We start from the raw sequence: 20956 nt of genomic DNA, 5'->3' as shown, positions 1-20956 counted from the left end.
TCCTGGTATATTGTTATTTCCCCTCCTGTTCTGCTAGTTGTTCTATGAGTGTTATTATCATTAAACCAAACTTTTCAATTGCCTGTCCTTGTTTTCGAACGATATTCCAAGTGCCAAAATTCAAGAATGGTGGTGTGAATGGTGGTAAAAGTGTGGGTAGTTAGAATGACAGTGAGAGTGGTTAGAATGGAAGGGAGGGTGGCTAGAATGATGGAGTGGGTGGTTAGAATGATGGTGAACAAGGTGAGGAGGATGGAATTAATGTCCAGGTTCATTTATACCATCTGAGAGCACAATCCGTTTTCCTTTTCAAAGGTGATTTCTCTTTTCAAAGCACTCAGTAAATGTCTTATGAAACATACTGGTCATTTGAGGCTAATCAAAAAGCTCTATACTCACAGATATATTTATTATAGACAAAGTTGTTAAGCATATATTTATGATTACACTATAGTACTACACAACCACAATGTCATACATTGATATTAGCTGTATATAGAATATAAAACAAATTACAACGATAACAGACAACTTATATATTTATATATGTATATACGTATATATATATATATGTATAAAATGTTAGTTCATTACTTAATGAAAAAAATTATATCTCATATATTCTCTATAACTGTCAGGCATTATCCACCAACAACACAATGAAGTAATTTAGTACTCCTTTATCAAAGCGTCACCTTACTTTATCATGCAGAAAAAACCTTCGCCCTTTTGAAAGCGTCGGTACGACACTATAAGCAAGATGGTGCACAAGCCTAGGTATGAGACTTGGCCTTCGACCTAACCCACAAGGGTCCACTCAGGAGGCCGAGCTATCGTCATGCTCAAGGATCGTATTGACATGCTCAAAGGGTTTAATGGACTAATCACAAACGTAAAAATAAATTATTCTCTAACCGTCATGCATAATCTTAAATAAATATTCCTTTTATATTTTTTTTTCCCAATACAATCATCCAGGGTTCTTTTCCAGTCCAGGAAAACAAATTATATTAAGTATACCAACATTCCGTGAGTTTTTATGCATGTATCACGCTAGGCATTATGAAAAAGTGTATCAGTAAATGTTTTTTCGACCTTAAGTAAAATCTAATTACCGACACATCAGAAATACTTTTATGATGTGAGATTTTTAAAGGTTGGCAAGTGGCAACATCATAACAGAGATATAGGATCAGGTTGAAGGAATGGGTAAGATCTGACAGCTATACACTCTTATAAATAACTAAATTATTCATATTACGAAACCTACATATACACTTTATTGCGATAAATGCCAAGTTAAACTCCGTCATATATATATATATATATATATATATATATATATATATATATATATATATATATATATATATATATATATATATATATATATATATATGTTGCCGGGCTCCTCCTCAATGTGGTTACACAAAGAGTTCAATCTCCTTTGGCAGTACTGTCAGTGGAGTGAAGACAGCACAACCTCATCGAAGAACTCCTAACTCCAAGGGATTCCATCATATCCCGCCCACTGATTGTAGTTCAGCCTTGAACCTGAAGGAGCCCGGTATAAGGGATTCTACTATTGTGTCTCCCCTGATGATGTGATTATTACACGAAAGTGCACTTGGGAACTTTTCGTGTTTCATTTTCCCCGTGGACTCATAGGAATATATATATATATATATATATATATATATATATATATATATATATATATATATATATATATATATATATATATATATATAATCATTACTGCTATACAGCCCTGGGACAACTTGTCCAAGGGAGCATGCAACATCAAGGCTGCGCTGCACACAGTTGCAGGGACAGGCTAGACTCCTTTGAGGCGAAAAGTTCTTTGACGAGACTATACAGTACTCTCTCCAGCTGACGATGATGCAGCCTCGCCAAAGGCGACTCTATACCCGCGGAATAACCTCAAGCAAGAGGGGTCTTGCATCACCTATATATACGTATATATATATATATATATATATATATATATATATATATATATATATATATATATATATATATATATATATATATATATATATAACACTAATTTCAGTAATGATTTCTCTGTTCCTCTTTAAAACAACTTAAAACCTGTGATTCTCCTCAATCAAACAGAGCAAAAGAAGTAACTGGCATTGTGTCGAACACGAGAAACACAACATTAAGCTACAGTATTCTGGTGGAAGCAATTGGTCGACGGAGGCCACAGCAATGTAGACCTTCTAAAAAAAAAAAAAAATACAGAAATTTCCGTTATCGTGTTTGAGTTTCATGCAAAAAGGTGATACTTTTTTTTTTTTAAATTAAAAACCCTCCTGTAATTCCGTTGAATAATATCGAATGTGCAGTATTTACCCTGCATATATATTACAAAAATATCTAACTCGTATGTTCCGTTAATGAGAAAATGTTCTATTTTTGCCTGATATCTCAGAGCAGGATTATTATTTCGTTTTACTAATTGGTTCATTTACTGAGGGTTCAGAATGAGATTTGTTTAATACTGGAAAAAATACATTACAAGTCTGATAACAGTCCCATCAGCTGAGGTACAATGATTTTTCGAAATTTTCAGGTTTCTTAAATCCATATATATATATATATGTATATATATATATATATATATATATATATATATATATATATATATATATATATATATATATATATATATATATATATAATTACCTAATCAGCAGAGAAAAAGAGAAGTAAAGGCTGTAATAACCTGACATTGCTGTGCACGTCCCATTAGTATATACATATTGTAAACAGTAATCTATGCTACACAGATTCACCATCTAATTTCATTTTTTATTAATGTATCGCGACACTGCTTTTCGTCAACATCACATCGCTACATTCTCAATCTATTGCTATTGGCACTTGAGCTTAGCAAGAGAAAAAAAATAATATATATATCACATTTAGCGTTTTAGTGGCCTAATGCTAACATTAGGAGTCGAGTGATGAATTGGACACGGGGGGACAACATCATCATCATCAGCAAACAGCATCGTCATGTTCACAGCCTACGATAACAAACGTTCCCTTGTATGGCACCTCCCTTAACATACCTCATGAGCTGATTTCAACCTGTTATCATTACTGATATCATTACAATTAATATTAATATTACTATGGGTAAAAATGATTAATCTACTATTAGTTACTCTTATATACACACCCCAATAGAAAACGGAGAAAATATTAAATACAGTTCATTACAGTGTCATCGATTTCAAACCTGTAACCAATATACATGGCATAGAATATAAAAATACAAACAATTGTTCATGATCTACAAAGGGCCATGAGACTCGAGAGAGGAGAGAGAGAGAAAAAAAATAATATAACATCCGAAGTAAAAATATAATAAAAAAAATTCCAACAAAAATAGATTATAAAACTTAAGGCGTAAGTTTGTAAAGCCTGACAACACAAGAGAGGTATCTAGGTAATGGACGGAGAGTTTGGGGGGCTGCTGGGGGGGCGCTGCCCATGGCCACCTCACACCCAGAGGGCAGTCACTTAGCCAAAGGTTTCGGGGGGAGTTTACCTCACATCTAGGGGGATACCTTTCATCCAGAGGGGTGTCTTTTCATCTGGGGACTACACTTCAATCGGAGGGTAGGTTGGGGGATAGAGGGGTTACGTAGGGACTACTGTTCATCCAGGAGAATGGGGTAATCTCACATCTACGAGCTACCTTACAACCAAAGAGTTGATTTACACCCCAGTGGAATTACCTCATTCTTTCAGGGGTAACCTCGCGTCTAGTGGGCGGTTCTGTCGGGTCTAAGGGCCGACCTAAGACCCAGGTGGCAACTTCTTTATCTTGGAGAACCACTCACCCACACACACAGACACACACACACACACTACTGCATGGGACAACCTCAAACCACTGACCTCCTTATATCCCAAAGGATCTACCTTATACCCAAAGGGGAAGCATCACACCCTGAGGGCTGCCTTAAACCCAAAGGGCTACTTCACAACCAGGGCGCCAACCCTTCTTCTGGAGGATTATATCACACCCTCAGGGCGAGCCTACATGTAAGGGGGCTACATTTGAAGTGCAATATCACCCCTTGGAGTCTACTTTCTCAGGGGTGAGGGGCTACTGCAGGCAGCACCAGCCACTGCAATTCTATAAAATAACAAGTGATCAAGAAAGTCTCCCGAATAGAATCATAATCACACGAAAATAATTGTACCTTAAGGGTCATATTGCATCCTGGACCCATCCGCGTTACTCCTAAGTTGCACCGCATCCCGGGACCACCACCGATCACAGGTGTGTGTCTCTCTCTCTTGTTCCCAGTGGGATGTGGCCCACACCTGGGACGACGCTATCCCACATGTGGGCTACGTAGCACCCGGAGGATGGGATGGGAGAGTACGCAAACACCACAAGGCCAGGCTATATATATGTCACTCGTTCGTTTATTTCAGTCCAACAAAAAACGCCAAGGAACAGCTCTGGCCTACTCTACAACCTAAATGTTTTTCATAAAGAAATTAGAGAAGAAAAAAAAAATAATAATGTTTCCAGCAAAGATGAGACGGACGTTCAGCGCTGCCGAAACCATTCGAAGATGGCGAGCTTTGAGCAAATAGTGTGACTTCGAGGGTTGGTCAAAACTGTGTGAGGGAGGCAGCTACATGCAGTGGTCATGAAAGAGAAGCTTTGGCTTTGAAGGTGAAGAGTTGGTATTATTTCAATTTCAAACTGACAATGCATGGGCTTGGATTACGAGGTCATTGTTACGATCTAAAAATGACATTAAATGCTTCAATTACATTTTTTTTTAACTATTCTCATCGTATACCATACATTTATTTTTACCAACAGCCTTAAGAGTAAACCTTACCGACAAAAGGTTGTATCTAGAATTTAATTGCGAAGAAAAATTTGAACTTACGTATTATCTCAAAATAGAAATCATTTGATTTGAATACGATTAGGGTCAACCCCAATACACACCAGTGATGGTGCATCACATCGTCGTACCTCAGGCACCTTGACATAAACAAGCAGCAGCACAACGCGTTCCGCACGGACACGATTTCTTTTCTTTCTTTTTTTTATTCGTTGTTTTGGGTACTGTGTGACCACCAGCTGTGACTTGGTTCCCTCCCCGCCGACATCTCAGGTCATGGTGAGTGATGCACGCCATGAGCGGCAACAGCAAGTCTTCATCAGGGCCGCCCGCCCTGTGTCATGAACCTTAAAGCAGCCAGCCTACCCGGGAGGGGATTGACTGACCTTAGCCCCGCCGGCTGTTACTGTGGCGGCTGGAGTGTAGGAGGCGGGGAGTCTGGTCCGGGCGGGGAGTGGTGAGGGTGTGCGGGTGTGGAGATGATCAGCGTCTGGCTGAGGGCACCGCCTTCGTTCACCGTGTATCCTCCGCTGTCCACTGTTATCTGGGTGAGAGACTTCTGAGGCAGGCTGGCCATGCCCGTGCGCAACAAGTAGGCGGGGAAGTTGCTCCCGTTTTCCGGCGAGTCGACGATGATGGTGTCGCCGCCGATGTTGACCGTCTCTATGGTCACGTTCTCAGAGGTGAAGTGCTCTGAGGTGACTCCCTCAAGGTGGGTGAGGTTGTCGGTGGAGACCACCACAGCACCGTTCTCCCTCACGGTCACCAGCGCGGGCTCGTGGTGCGCCATCATCAGCTGGGGCGGCGACTGGGTGCGCGATATGCGTGGCTTGGGCGGCACTGGCGGCGGCAGGGACGAAGAGCTAGAGCGACTCATGTCCACGCTGCTGACCCGCGGCGCCTACTGTCACTGTCACTCCGTCTCTCTTCGTACCAGCTCCCACACCGTCTGTTTCACTGTCACTGCTGAGGCTACTACGGCTGCTGCTGCAGCTACTGCTCGTCACCGTCTTTTGAGTGGGAGACATCTGTTGTGACGTGACGTGACGGAGCTGAACGCTGAAGTTACTGATCTTCCGTTCCTCTGGCGTGGGTGGCCGGGCCTGCACCACTACCACACGATCCTCCGCTGTCGTCATGGGCGTGACCTCAACGGCACCGCCCATGATAGTGGCGTCGCCGTCAAGCAACGTGATGGTGGTGCCACCCACGGGCGCAGGTGTGGAGGGCAACGCTGGTGGTTCTTCCTGTTCCTCACTCTCCTTGTTATGCTGGAAGGTGATGCTGTTTTTGGAGGTTTCTGAGGCCGTCACCCACTGGCTTGAGATGTCTGTGATGGAAGTGGAGCCGCTTATTTCGATGTGGGAAACGGGTTCCCCCTCAGGCTCCGTTACTCGAGGAGACACAGCCTCAGCTAGACTGCCATTGCTATTTCTTCTGAAGAGCAACGCGTCTTCCAGCGTGCCCCACTGCTCTGCTCGCCGCAGTCCGGCTCCGCCGTCCACCCGCAGTCCCACTGTTACCGCCTCTTCCTCTATGGACGTAGCGGAGGAATCTGGAAGCTGCAAGCGACGTGGACGGTGGAGGCCAGGGGCATTATCCACGGCGGCTGTTGCCTCTGCACGCGTCAGATCTAAGGACATAGCGCGTTCCAGTATGAGACTAACTGTCTCAGGCTCGGTGTGCAAGCGTGAAAGATCCCCTAGAGAAGCAGCTTTTCGCTTTAATTCTTCCGAGTCGGTCGGCAGATGTTTTGGCGTGGATGCCGTGATTGGTTCTATATCGGCTCTGATGATGGCTCGCTCTCCCTCACTGTCAGAGGCGATGGAGTTTGCATCGTGGAGGGTCATAGAAGGCACCCGTCGCTCGACCACTGTCCTCTGCATGACCTCCTCTACCTCCAGTGCTCCTGAGGGAGGCTGGTATGATTTCAACTTCACCTCCCGTACGATCACGTTACTCCGAACGGCAGGAATAGGCACCTGTGCTGGGGGCTCGGGAGCACGACGCTTGGATGGAATGTCAGCGTCATCCAGCTGCGATGCCTCCACTGTGGTCATCAAATGAGGTAAAACAACATCCACCTGCCGGGCTGATGATTCAATCTTCTCATTCACCTCAACGTCGACAGGTCGTTCGTTGATGGTTATTTCTGACATCCCCGTGGTCACTTGCCGGCCTCGTCCCCGGCTGCGTTTTCTCTTCTTCATATCCGTGGGCGTTTCGTCCTCTTCGTCAGAGCTGGACGAAGAACTGGATGAAGAGGAACTTGTTACTTTCTCGGGTCGTTTTCTCCTGTTGTCCTTGGCCGCTGCGGCCGCAGCTGCTAGGGCGAGAGCGTTCTCCTCGGAAGTGTTGAGAATATCTTCTTCCTCCTTCTTATTTTTCTTGTCTTTATCCTTCTTTTTCTTGGAGTTTTTCTTCCTCTTTGCCTCGGCCGCTCCTGGATGGTCGTTGACAGTCCCCTCTCGCGTCGCCTCATCGTCGCTGGAGTGACTGTCGTGGCGCATGCGATTGATTTCAGTCTGGATCTTGCCCTTCAAATTCTTAAAGCCTTTGAACCCCAACCGAAGACCTTTGCTCTTGTGTTCCTTAACTTTCTCCTCGCCGCCACGGGTATCATAATCGACCCGTTCTTCGACCTCAAGACCTTCAGAGTCTGAAGTGTTTCTACCGCTCCTGTTCCTAAATGTGAAGCCCAGTCCTTTTTGTGTCTTGGTACGTGGAGCATCGTCTCCACGCGTGTCCAGCGATCGCTTCTCGTCGGCCTCCCCTCCTTCAGAGTCCGACTTCATGTCATATCTGCCTTCAGTCTTCCCAAAGCCCTTTAAGCCAAAGTTGAGACTGGACCTGCTCTTAACCTTGTGCTCTTCGTCAACCTCTGGTTCCCGTCGAGCAACCTCTGTCTCGACTTCCCCGCTCTCCATGTCATAACTCTTGCTTTTGCCCTTAAACCCAAAACTAAGGCTGGGTTTCAACTTCTGTTTAATGCCTCCCGTCTCAGCGTGAGGGTCGGTACCCACTCGTTCTTGGTCGTTGTTGTCCTCCGAGTCAGAACTCCTGCTGCCTCTCCCCTTGAATCCGAAGTTCAACCCGCCCTTTACTTTGGGCCGAGTTTTGTCGTCTTCACCGTCTCTGTCCATCGGTACCTCGGAGACCTTCTCCGAGTGCTCCTCCTCTGTGTCGGATGATCGTGAAAAGCCCTTGAATCCGAAGCTCATTTTACTCCGGCCTTTCTTTTTGTCGTCCTTAACTTCAGGTCGGTCAGGGTTAGGCGTGAGGGAGGTTGGCTCTCGCGTGTCGTCCTCGCTGTCTGATGATCGGCTGAACCCTCGGAATCCAAACCCAAGTCCGAATTTGTGCTTCACTTTCATCTTATCGTCATCTTCATCTTCCTTTGATTTCGACTTTACTTTCATTTTGTCTACCTCCTCCTCCTCTGCTGTTACAGTCGGAGTGGCAGGGGCATTTCCTTTAATTCTGACTTGTCCAATGTCTGTCGTAGCTGTAAGTTTGCCCCCTTTGACCTGCAACCTATCAGAGACTGTGACTGACGTCTCACTCTCTGGTAGTCTGACGGCATCGCCTTTATAAGATGCATCTCCTGTTACACCAGCAGACAGTCGGCTTTGTGTTGTGACATCACTGGCTGCCTGCAATATCTCCTTCTTCATGGCAGCCACAGTACCCTCAGGGATGGCCAGACTGGGACCCTCAAGTTGTGATTCTATGGCGCTCTGCTCACCGTCAACATCCAACGCCGGTCCATCAGTGTTTCGAGACTCAAGAGTGATGTGTTTTTTGAAGCCTTTGAATCCAAAGGCCATACCAAACCCAGGCGAGAGTCTTGCGTTCTCTACTTCTATGACAGAAGTGTTGCCCTCGGCCTCTGGGCGGTTTCGGTCTGAACTCTTGCCTGGAAATCTTCCCTGAAGGGCCTCTGACTGTAGGTCTACCTCTGGTAAATCAATTCTACCCTTCTTCAAATCAATATCTGCTTCTGGTAAGTCACACTCGGTGTCAATATCCTGAGCCTCAACAGCGACGCTGCGAGACTGGAATTCATTCTCAATCTCGAGACCCACTCCAGTGGCACGAGAGTGAACAGTCTTCCCAAACGCAATGCCCACTTCTTTAGAATCGACGACGACGCTGTGGTCGCCTGAGGTGTCCACTTTTTCGGTCTTTTTACTCTTCTGGCCTTGCTGGATGTCCCAGTCAGGTAGACTGAAGTCAGGAGCGTTGAGTTTGAAACCTATACTTGACTTTTCATTTTTCCTGGCAGCACCGAGATCGACCTTATGTTCACTGTGCTCAAAGTTCAGCTGGGCATTTGCAGGAGTGGCGTTAGAAACGTTCACATTAATGTTTTGACCGTGCAAATGAGCTACACTTTCTTGGTGGCTGGCGACGTTAACTGACCCAGATGATACTGCTGGCAAAGTCATACTGGGAGGTTTGAACTTTAAGCTTGTGTTCTTATCCACCGTCATTTCAGCATTGCCACTAACCATGCTGCCTTTAGTGCTAAAACTTTGTGAAGTTGCATCAGGAGTTTTAAGGGAAATGCCTACAATATGCTCCCCTCTTAGGTTCAACTCATCCTCATGGTGTCGATTCTCGAGGGCACTCATTACTCCTTTGTTCCCAGACATTTTAACATCCACTTCGGGGAAGTTGACATCAGGTCCCTTAAAACTGAGGTTGAATCTCTCCTTGCTAATCTTATCGTTATTTGAAACCTCTACATCTCTCTGTTCCTGACTACTCATGATTACACTAGGAACATTCACTTCAGGACCCTTCATATTTAAATTCAACTCTCTGTTGGTCATATTCTCTTTGTCCCTGGTCTCTAGATCTCCATGACCACTAGCTTTTAGGCCGACTTTTGGGAAACTAATATCAGGTCCTTTTAGTCCAAGAGCAAATTCTTTATTTTTCCTGTCTTCATTGTCTGTCTTTTTATTGTCCAATTCTTCTTTTTCTCCATCCTCGCCATGCCCTCGAAAACTGATGCTGGGCAAATTTATGTCAGGACCTTTAAAGCCAAAGCTAAAACCTTTCTTTGACTTTTTGCCTTTTTCACCATCGTCAGAGTCCCTCTCATCATCTTTGCCTTGTTCCTCTCGAGATCTCATTCCTATGCTCGGAAAACTGATGTCAGGACCTTTAAGTCCAAAGCTAAAATCTCGTTTAGATTCAGTCTCTTCATTAGTGTTCTCTTTTCCATCGTCTGACCCATTTTCTCTCTTCTCTTCACTCCCATGCTTGTGGCTTCTCAGGTTCACGCTTGGGAAGCTAACATCTGGACCTTTTAATCCAATATTGAAACTCTTCTTGGAGCCTTTGTCTTTGCTCTTGCTTCCCTCCTTATCTGAATCCTGCTCATTATCTTTGCTCACATCACGACGGAAGTTCATATCAGGTCCTCTAAACCCAAAACTGAACCCTGTCTTTGATGACTTTTTCTCTGAGTCACTATCTTCATTTTCCTTAGATTTTCTTTCTTCAGTCTCGCCAGGCGATTGCAGACGAGCCCCTACATCCACTGAAGGGAAAGGTTCCTCAGGAGCTTTCAGACCAACGACGAAGGTTTTGTCTGTCATATTCATCCTCTCTTCCTCGTCTGGATTTGTTGCCTTCGGTTCCACATCTCTGTCACCTTCCCGACGACCTCTCAGGCTTATAGTGGGCAGGTTCATGTCAGGGCCTTTGAACCCAAAACCGAAGCCTCTCTTCGATTTCTTATCCTTGTCTTTATGATCCTCATCGCCTGAATCTTCGTCTTCTTTACCTTCGCGTCCACTGCCTCTGAATTTCATGTTGGGTAAATGGACGTCAGGACCTTTGAATCCAAAACTGAAGCTTTTCTTCGATTTTTCTTTTCCAGTGCTGTTTTCATCGCCTGACGCGTTACTGTCTTCTTCATGCTCGCGGCTTTTCGACCTCAGGCTGGGGAAGTCAAAGTCAGGACCCTTAAATCCAAAACTGATGCCTTTATTCGATGATTTATCCGTGTCTTTACCATCTTCATCATCCGATTCCTTTTTACCTTCTCCATGGCCACGGCTTTTTAAGCTGACACTGGGTAGCCTAATATCGGGACGGGCGACTCCAAATGAGAAGCCTTCCTTTGATTCCTTATTTTTACTCTGGCTATCTTCATTATCCGAGTCATCCCTATACTTCTCTTCGTGTTCTCGCCCTTTCACATTTATGCTGGGGAAACTAACATCTGGTCCCTTCAGTCCAAGGCTGAAGCCTTTCCTCGACTTTCTATTCCCATCTTTATCATCGTCAGCATCTGACTCTTCTTTCTCTTCTTCACCGCCACGTCTGTGATCTTTCAAACCAAAACTAGGCAAGCTGACATCGGGTCCCTTAAATCCTAAGCTGAAACCTCGATTTGATTTCTTATTTTCGCCTCTCTCATCTTCATCATTCGAGTCTTCTCTCTCTTTATCACCATGTCCACGGCCCTTGAATCCAAAACTGAAGCCTTTCTTTGATTTCTTATCTTTGTCTCTTTCATTTTCGTCATCTGACTCTTTGTCCTCGAGTTCACCATGGGCACTGCCCCTCAAGCTCATTTTCGGCATGGGGAAATCTGGCCCCTCTAACCCAAAACTGAAACCTCTCCTCGATTTCTTTTCCTTGTCTTTCCCATCTTCATCTGACTCCGAGTCTTCTCCATCTCCATGTCCACGACCTCTCAAACTGGGTAGGTTAATATCGGGACCTCTAAATCCAAAACTGAATCCTTTCTTTGATTTCTTTTCCTTATCTTTACCATCCTCATCAGAGTTTTCCTTCTCATCATTATGCCCCTGGCCTTTAAAGCTCACGGTGGGAAGGTCAACCTCTGGCCCTTTTAGACTAGGATAAAAAATTTCCTTGCTTACAGACTCACTGTTTCTCACTGCATCTTTGGTCACAGCATCCATCTCCCGGGTATCTTCTACTCTACCAGTGACTCCCACATTTATGGATGGGAAATCAACGTCAGGACCTTTAATGCCCACACTCAACTCCTTGTCCAAACTACTTCCTTGAGCTCTATCATTATCCTTCGCTTTTCCACTGGTAGTCAAGTTTAGACTAGGCATACTAAAGTCTGGACGTTTAACCTCAAAACCGAAGCCCCTCTTTGAGTTTCTGTCCTTGTGTTTCCTATCTTCCTCGTCTGATGCTTCCTTCTCATCCTCACTCCCATTCCCGACGCCTTTCACACCAACACTGGGAAAGCTAATATTTGGGCCCTTAAATCCAAAACTGAAGCCTTTCTTTGACTTATTTTCTTTCGTCTTATCATCCTCATTATCTGATTCATCTTTTTCTACATCTCCATGCCCAGAACCCCTTAGACTCATGCTCGGTAGACTAATATCTGGACCCTTTATTCCAAAACCGAAGCCTCTCTTAGATTTTCTGTCTTTGTTTTTACTGTCTTCATCATCAGAATCTTCTTTTTCTTCCTTATCTCCATGACTATCTCCCCTCATGTTGATGCTTGGAAAATTTATATCAGGACCTTTAAATCCAAGTCCAAAGCCTTGTCTGCCTTTTTTCTTATCTTTATCTTCTTTTTCTGAAGTCTCTTGTTCTTCAGCTTCATAAGTTTTACCTGTAACTCTCAAGCTTGCGTTCGGTATGCTTACATCTGGCCCCTCCAGGCCAAAGCTGTAATTTTTCTTCGACTTACTGTAATCTCTATCATCGTCTGAAGCTCCCTCAACTTTCTCATCTCTACGCTCATTTCCGCTGGCGCTGAGGCTCGGTAGATTAATATCAGGACCTTTGAACCCAAAGCTAAAGCCTTTCCTCGTCTTGTTATCCTTATCTTTGCCATCATTACTTGGTGATTCTTCTTCTTCTTCTTCATTTCCATGGCCCTTCAGACTCATGCTGGGTAGACTTAAATCTGGTCCTTTTAATCCAAAGCTGAAGCCTTTTCTATGTTTCTTGTCATTGTTTTTGTCATCGTCATCTGATTCTCTGACGTCCTTTTCATTACCATGAGAACTGCCCTTCAAATTCACGCTTGGCATATGAATATCCGGACCTTTGAATCCTAAGCTGAAATCTCTCTTGGATTTATCATCCTTATCTTTATTATCTTTATCAAATTCTTCACTGGCTTCTCCATGCCCACTTTTCAGACTAACATTGGGCAGGCTGATATCAGGACCCTTGAATCCAAAATTGACACCTTTTCTCGACTTCTTATCCTTGTCTTTCTCATCTTCTTCGTATGGTTCCTTATTGGCTCCTTCACTGCCCTTTAAACTCATGCTGGGCATGCTAAACTCTGGACCCTTGAATCCAAAACTGAAGCCCTTCTTTGATTTATCACTGTCGCTGCCATCTCCCTTTAAGTCTCCTTTATCCTCTTCATTTTCACGACCTTTCACACTAACGCTAGGGAAGCTGACATCAGGCCCCTTAAAGCCAAAACTAAAACCTTTTTTCGATTTCTTGTCTTTGTCTTTCTCGTCATCGCCCGAGTCTTCTTTCTCTTCATGTTCACGACCTTTCAGACTTATACTGGGTAGGTTAATATCAGGAGCCTTGAATCCAAAATTGTAACCTTTCTTGGCTTTCTCATCTTTGTTTTCCTCATCTGAGTCTTCTTTTTCCTCTCTATTCCCGCGACCTTTCAAAGTAACGCTGGGGAGGCTCACATCAGGACCCTTAAATCCAAAATTAAAACCTTTCTTTGACTTATCGTCATCATCTTCTTTACTGCCTTTTTCATCCTCTTGTCGTCCTTCATCTTCATGACTTCGGCCTTTAAGATTCATGCTGGGCAAACTAAAATCCGGACCCTTTATTCCAAAGCTGAAGCCCTTCTTCGACTCGGTATCCTTCCCACGGTTGTTTCCGTCTTCGGATACATCATTTTCCTCCTTATTGCCATGGTTATGATCGATGCTCATGCTCGGCATATTAACATCTGGACCCTTGAATCCAAGACTAAAGCCTTTATTTGATTTTCTGTCCTTGTCCTTGTCTTCATCATCTGATTCTCCTTTTCCTTCACGCCCACTACCTCTCAAGCTCATGCTAGGCAAACTAATGTCTGGTCCCTTGAACCCAAAGCTAAAGCCTTTCTTATCACTCTTGTCTTTACTCTTGCCGTCTTCGTTGTCCGAATCTTCTTTTTCTTTATCATCTCCATGCCCATGACCTTTCAAACTCATGCTTGGTAAACTTAGATCTGGTCCTTTGCATCCAAAACCAAAACCCTTCTTGGATTTATCTTTATGCTTAGCATCTTCGCTTCCTTCTTGGTAATCTACGTCGATTTCACCGGCTTTCATATCACCAGTGGGGAAACGAATGTCTGGTCCCTTCAGCTCAAGATCTATGTCCTTTCTCAACCTAATGTCTCTGTCGGATCCTTCCTCGTGACGTTTTGTTCTGTCGGTTTCATCTCTGACTCCTTTTCCGTCTCAGTTTGATCCTTCTCTCCGTGTGCCTTTAGAGTGACACCCGGCAAACTGAAGTCCGGACCTTTGTATCCAATATTGAAACCTTTTTTACTCTTCTTACCTTTGCTGTTCTCGTTATCTGAGTGATCTTCCTCATTCCCACCCCCTTCCCCGCGACCTCTCAAACTCATACTTGGCAAGTTAAAATCGGGCGCTTTGAACCCAAAACTGAAGCCCTTTTTGTTCTTTTTGCTCTTCTTCTTGTCCCCCTCATCGTCTGACATTTTCTCCTTTTCCTCTTCATTCCCACTCTCTTCTGCCTTTCCACTATAATGTACGCTTGGCAGCTGAACATCAGGACCTTGTATTCCAACCTGGATGTCTCTCATGTTCCCGGCGTCAGCTCGTTCCTCGGTACTTGTCGCCTACGTCTTGTGGCTGTCGTTCATCTTCATTTCGGCCTTTCAAACTGAAGCTTGGAAGGCTTATGTCAGGAGCCTTCAGGCCAAAGCCGAAGCCTCTGCTCTTCCTGTCACCGTCATCGTCCGAGTCACCATCAGCTCTGGCCTTGTCACGAGTCTGTATATCCACACTTGGTAGGGTAACCTCTCCAGGTTTATAGCTTAAATTGGCGTTATTCTGCATTTCCACGTCTATCATTCTACCATCACTTTCACTGGCATTATCTTTCTCGGTATTTTCCTTTCCTCTTCTAAAACTGAAATCAGGTAGGCTTATGTCAGGTTTTGTAATCTTGAGACCAAAGGCACTCTTGTCATTCTGGTCTTTGCTGTTTTCATTCGCGTCATTTCCATCAGTGTGGTTTTCCTTGTCCCCACTTTTGGCGCCTCCCCTGAGGCTAAACTGTGGCAGGGATATATCTGGGGCTTTAAAATTGATGCCAAAATCTGATCCTGCTTTAGTTTTCGAGGAGCTTTCGTCACCACCATCGCCTAAAGTTCTATGTTCGAGGTCTATTTCGGGGCCATGGACGTCTGGTGTATCCATGTTCAATCCAATGGTATTCTTTGACTTGACTTTCTCTTCGTCTGAGGCGGCAGTGTGATCATCGCTATCTTTGCCAAAGCCCTTAAAGCCAAAACTGAAATCCATCTTACCCATGCCCTTAGATCTGGAGGCTTTTTCATTCGCATTCGCTCCTGCTTCATCTACGTTCTCTGAGTCGGAATCTTGACTTCGGTCAAAACCTTTGAAGCCAAAGCCAACGCCAAACGAACCCTTGGCCTTCTGTTTCTCGTCATCAGTCTTGGGCTCGTGAGCGATCTTCTGGTTTACGTTACTCCTGCCAGACACCTCAACATCAGGAAGGGATACATTTATATTCTCTTCGCCCACTATTCCTATCTGTCCACCCTCAGGCATGCTCGGGAGCTTAGCACTCATCCTGTTACTCTCGACCTCCACGTCATTGTCTTTGAACTTCATCTGCGGAAGTTTAATCCCGAACTTAAAACCGCTCGACTTTTTACCTGCGACATCCATGCCCTCGAGCTCCCCTGCGTTCATGGATGGATCAACCTCTGTCTCAAGGGTGACCTGTGGCTGTGGTAGGTCGAGCGAGGAATTGCTGACCTCAACTGGAGCCTTATCTCCAGCCTCCAAGTCCAGGTCAGGCATAGACACCTTACCCGTGAGGTCCGGCAGCACTTTGATACCGAATTTTAGCTTTGAGTCAGATTTTTCCGACTGAATCTCTGGGATATCAGTTTTTATCGTGTTTGAAAGTTGGCCCGCCACAGCGCCGGGAACGTCGATAGCACGCTCCGAGTGTCGCTCTGGAGCCTCCCGCTTGACGAGGGTAGCATCCAGCCTGGAGCCAGCAATAGTTGCTGTGGGGAGACCAAGACCTCCAGTCATGCTGAGGCGCGGCAGCTCCATCCCGCCCACCAGGTCTGGACGGGACGCCTCTGCCTTGCAGGTGCCAGCGTTCGAGACTCGCGCTGTTCTTACCCTCGACATGTCCGCCTTGCCGATCTGGAAATATTCAACTTGGTTTCAACCCATTTTTGTTCATGAAACTTAAGTATTCATAGAAAAAGTCATTTGATGTTAATTGCTCTACTGCCCATTACTGGCTGTTGTATAATTTCTGTAATGTATGATGATATGAGTCTAAGACATATATGAAGCGTCTGTGTCAAAAATATCATAAAACTGATTCTTCTTAAGATCCTATTTCAAGTATGGCTATGATAACAGAGAGGGAATAACACAGTAAAATGAGAAATATGTGAATTACTTATGAATTTACAGGATGGCACTGTTTAACATGTGATAATGGCTGGTTTAGTATGGCGAAGCCAGGAGTAAACTTTTTATCACGTGTCTTACTTGGCACTAAACTGTGGCATACAGACCATTGACTACTCACAATGCAGTTTTTAAGCTGCTTTTTGACTGATCTGCACTTGGTCATACTCAAGAATTATACCTACTGAGGAAGTAGGTAGCAGCCCAGCTACCTGCTGAAGGTTACATCCCGAGCGATGACAGTAGCATGACAATGACCTAACTTGGCCAGATCATCAACGGACCAGTGACCTACAACGACCTACCTTGGCCAAGTCAACAGATCAGTGTCCCGCCTTGGCCACATCATCAACAAAACAACGAACTACCTTGGCCAGGTCGTCAATAGACTGGCTTCTGTAGAAAGGGTGGACTGGGCGGCCGGCAGAAGCAGTAGGGAGGCGACGGTCGGTGCCAGGCACAGATTTCTCCAGCAGAAGGAGCACCGGGTAGGGCGAGGCGTAGCTCAGGAGGGTGAGAGCGTCCTCGTACACCATGTGCTCCGTGCTCACCGCCAGGCCCAGCACACGGTCACCTGGTGAAAAAAAAAACACCCATACACTACCTGGCTCGTGAGCACTGCCTCCACTCCTACACCCACACTGCCCTCACTCTTACACACCTCCGTCTTCCCACACCCTCACTGCCCTCACTCCCACACACCTCTACCCTCCTACTTCTACACTGTGTTACAGCCACACATCTCTGTCCTCCTCCACCCACACTCGCCTTACTCCCACACATCTCTTCTCCTACACCAAAACTGCCCTCACTCTTACTCACCTCTGTCCTCCCACACCCACCCTGTCTTACTCCCACACGTTAATGTACCCCACAGTTTATGGTCCCGCTCTAAGAAAACATAAATCTACTGTGCTACACCATCTGGATATGATTTTTGATAAATTGGTTTATATAAATGATACGAAGACCTTACTGAGATAAGATTAAAAAAACCTGACTAACTTTAAAAACAGTAAATGAGAAAAAGGTATTTCTAAAATCAAAATCTATACCCATAAAATAAAACAGAAAACAGATACAAAAATGAAGAAGAAAAAGTTTACACACACACACACACACACACACACACACCTGCCCACATCAAGGGTAATATAAAATCGTTCATATAACAACAAAGGTATATGATTTACCATTTGAAGGAACTGACCAGAGCAATGTTATATAAGTTTTTGTTTTCAATCAAATGAATAACCTTATCATTTGTATTGTGATTATCATCAGTAAAAGAAAATAATGCAGGTTTTTAGACTGATCATGAATAAGCAATTTTTGTTCTCACATACATCTGAAATACTTTGAAATAAGAGACATAATTTAGCTTTTTCCTAAACATAGGGTAAAAATCACAGTCACATATGGTTCGTCGTTGAGGTTAGTAGTTAAAAATCGGTTATAATAGACCAAGAGAGCTTCATCAACTGTCGTGGTGGACCAAGGGAGCGCGATCCAGCAGAAGGGAGTGGAACAGGAGGAGGCCCACCTGGGGAGATGGTGCCGGACTCAGAGGCGGGTCCGCGGTGCAGGACGTCCTTGACGAAGACCCCATCGCGCATGTTGCCGTAGATGTTGAAGCCCAGACCCGTGAAGTCATGGCCTCGCAGGGGCACCGCCACCACCGCCGGCTCCTGCAAACACCTCGCTCATGTCACAAGACCAAGTGTTACCAAAACACATACAACATTATAACACACTGCTATGACAATGTCGGGAGAAAGCAAACCAAATAAGGGGATTTTTTTTGTGTTGTAAGAGGTACAGAGAATCTTGGGAAGGGTTGGCAAACGTTTGCAGGTTAGGGTTTTGGTCATCTTCAGGAGCGGCCCTGGGGAAGGCAAGCTCACGTCAACCTTCATCAAGCTAGGTGTGGGCAGCAGTAACCTATATTTTCTCCTGTCGAACCTGACAATCCCATGTTGCTTTCCCGTGTCGATGTGTACAGTGCTTCAGAGATCTACCTAATGACCAAAGGCATGATAGTACCAGCTTTTTATTCTCGTGACATTTTAGGGATTGGGCAAAAATCGTGGCCCCACTGACACCTTGAGGACGATAGTACGACCCTTGAGCACGACGGTACGACCTTTGGGTATGGTGGCCTGACCAAAGATCAGCAGTTGTACCGTAGTCTTAACTTAAGGGCTGTACGGTCATCTTCAAGGCTCGTATACCGTACTCACGGTACTGAATTGGGTCATTAATGTGAAAGCTCTATCAAACATACAACAGATGTTGACCAAGTGTCATACAGTGTTGGTATAGTCACATGACAGTCACGGGTTATCAACTCATACCCGATTAATGATCACTGGTGTCCGACTATTGCCTACATGTCCTGGCAAACTGCTACTACCCAATAACTTATGAGAAATACTTACCGACGAGTGTCAACTGAACGAACATATAACAATAATCGCCAACTGGTTACATATGGAAATAAAGTATCTGTCAAAAATAACCCATCACTAAGTAATGATAACCAAGTAATAAAGAATAATTTTTGACCGATTACAGTTACTCCTAATGCATCACTGTCTCCCACGGTCAAACACAACAACAGGCAAATAATACTCACTGCACTGGCTAATGAGAGAGATTATAATATCCTCAAGCCATTATTACTGATTGATGTAGTACATACATAGAGAAAATAACTCAAAAAATATCTGTTGATTCCAAATAATCAAATCATCGACATGTAATCACGGATTTCCCACACGATAATCACTAATCAATAACCAACAATCATTAACCAATAGCCAAAATTTACCAAGTAATGTCTACTAATATTAGCAGGTAAGGTGAAACAATACGTGAGAAACCAACCCCACGTTACGGTAAAAGAGAGGAGAGTCAGGGACGCGGGGCTAGACATAATTTGGCGATCCTTGAAAAAAAAAAAAAAATCTACCCTTACTTGGCAACCCTTCCTACTGTGGTACTGGCCCCTCACAACTGACGGCCAAATAAGACACACAAAAATAGATACATAATTTATATTTACTAGTGATTATGAGTTTATGGGAACCGCTAAATTAAGGGCGAAAAAGTTGAAAGTTTGGTGTGGCAATGCATTCTCCTTGTCTTCGTGGTGACCATACAATACAATACAATACAGCAGTATCTTTCATGTATAGTGACCATCTTTTCAGTCAATTATCTATCTGGTTTAGTGAAATGTGCCATTATCACTCGCGTCATTCCTTGACCAGATACTGCGAGTCTGTCTACATGGCCTCCACATTCTCGCTTTTGAATTACGACTACTCCCTCCTTCGGCTTTTAATATCTGTCTTCGCCGAGAATGTATCCCTTCCTAATGGCCCTTTGCAATGGTGTCATCATTACGTCACACGTCTCTCTCCATGACTTAGATCTTCGAATTTCTCGTCCATGAATTCCATGACAGAGAGACAGAGACAGGGACGGAGGGCCGTTCGTGAGCGAGGCTTAAGAGCGGTGCTTGCGGGGGTAACCCCAAGGTCAGCCAGGAAGCCCTAACCTGGTGATCCAGTGACCCTTGGGAAAGCGTCTGTCTGCCAGTGTCTGGTCGGGAGGAGCGTCTCGTCGCTCGCACCGCACCTGCCCGCCACCACCACCACAGTCTGGGTGCGATTACCCTCGGATACACCAGACGTAGCCAGGTGTCTTCGGCTGGAACACATGGTCTTCCCTCAAAAGAATGAGGGTCAGAATATGGGCTGTTGATAGAGATACATAAGAGCATGGGCTTGCGTGTCTCTTGAGTCAATACAAAGGGACGATTGTGGATCTGTTTCAGGTCCAAGTAAGACTGTGTCTTGTTTTCCATTGGTACGATTCTTGAGCATGAGGTGTATGATGGCCTAGCCTTTGACCTCACCCTCCAGGGTTAGGTCAAGGGCCATATCATCATACCAGGGGTCCTACAGTTGGGCTCAAATAGTCAGATCCAAAGAGTGCTGACAGGTTGTGCCTGTCAGGGCGGGAGGTCAAGTGACAAGCGACTGTCGACTCACTCGTCTACTAATTTTTCCCACTGTCAAATTATACCAGTGACCTCTGACCTTGTAAAGCCAGGATAACCTGACGATAATCAGTATCATTAGCGGAGGGCTGTTTAATGACCAGCTGTTGTAGCCTCTGGCCCCCGGATGAGGGCAGACGACAGCCCAGGAGCACCATGGCGTCATTATCATTTGTGTGTTTCGGGGAAAGAGCTTTAAACTCGTGTTGCCCTGTGTCTTAACCTTGTTTGTATGTACCATGTCTTTACTCCTGTGTGTTTACATACAGAAAAAC

General features: G+C 44.8%; 1 protein-coding gene across 1 annotated transcript in view; it reads right to left on the bottom strand.

Annotated features, from left to right (window-relative positions):
• Positions 1-5175: 5175 nt before the first annotated feature.
• LOC139756342 (uncharacterized) overlaps positions 5176-20956 on the bottom strand; it is a 169513-nt gene continuing 153732 nt past the window's right edge. The window contains 6 exon segments of the mRNA XM_071675700.1: positions 5176-5811; positions 5813-14341; positions 14344-14760; positions 14762-16339; positions 16984-17189; positions 18159-18303. Of these exon segments, the coding sequence (XP_071531801.1) occupies positions 5314-5811; positions 5813-14341; positions 14344-14760; positions 14762-16339; positions 16984-17189; positions 18159-18303 (11373 nt within the window). The 3' untranslated portion in view covers positions 5176-5313.

This window comes from Panulirus ornatus, chromosome 21 (genome assembly GCF_036320965.1).
Source record: "Panulirus ornatus isolate Po-2019 chromosome 21, ASM3632096v1, whole genome shotgun sequence".
Taxonomy (NCBI): domain Eukaryota; kingdom Metazoa; phylum Arthropoda; class Malacostraca; order Decapoda; family Palinuridae; genus Panulirus; species Panulirus ornatus.
The sequence above is the reverse complement of the archived record's forward strand: the minus strand, read 5'-3'. Positions and strand labels throughout refer to the sequence as shown.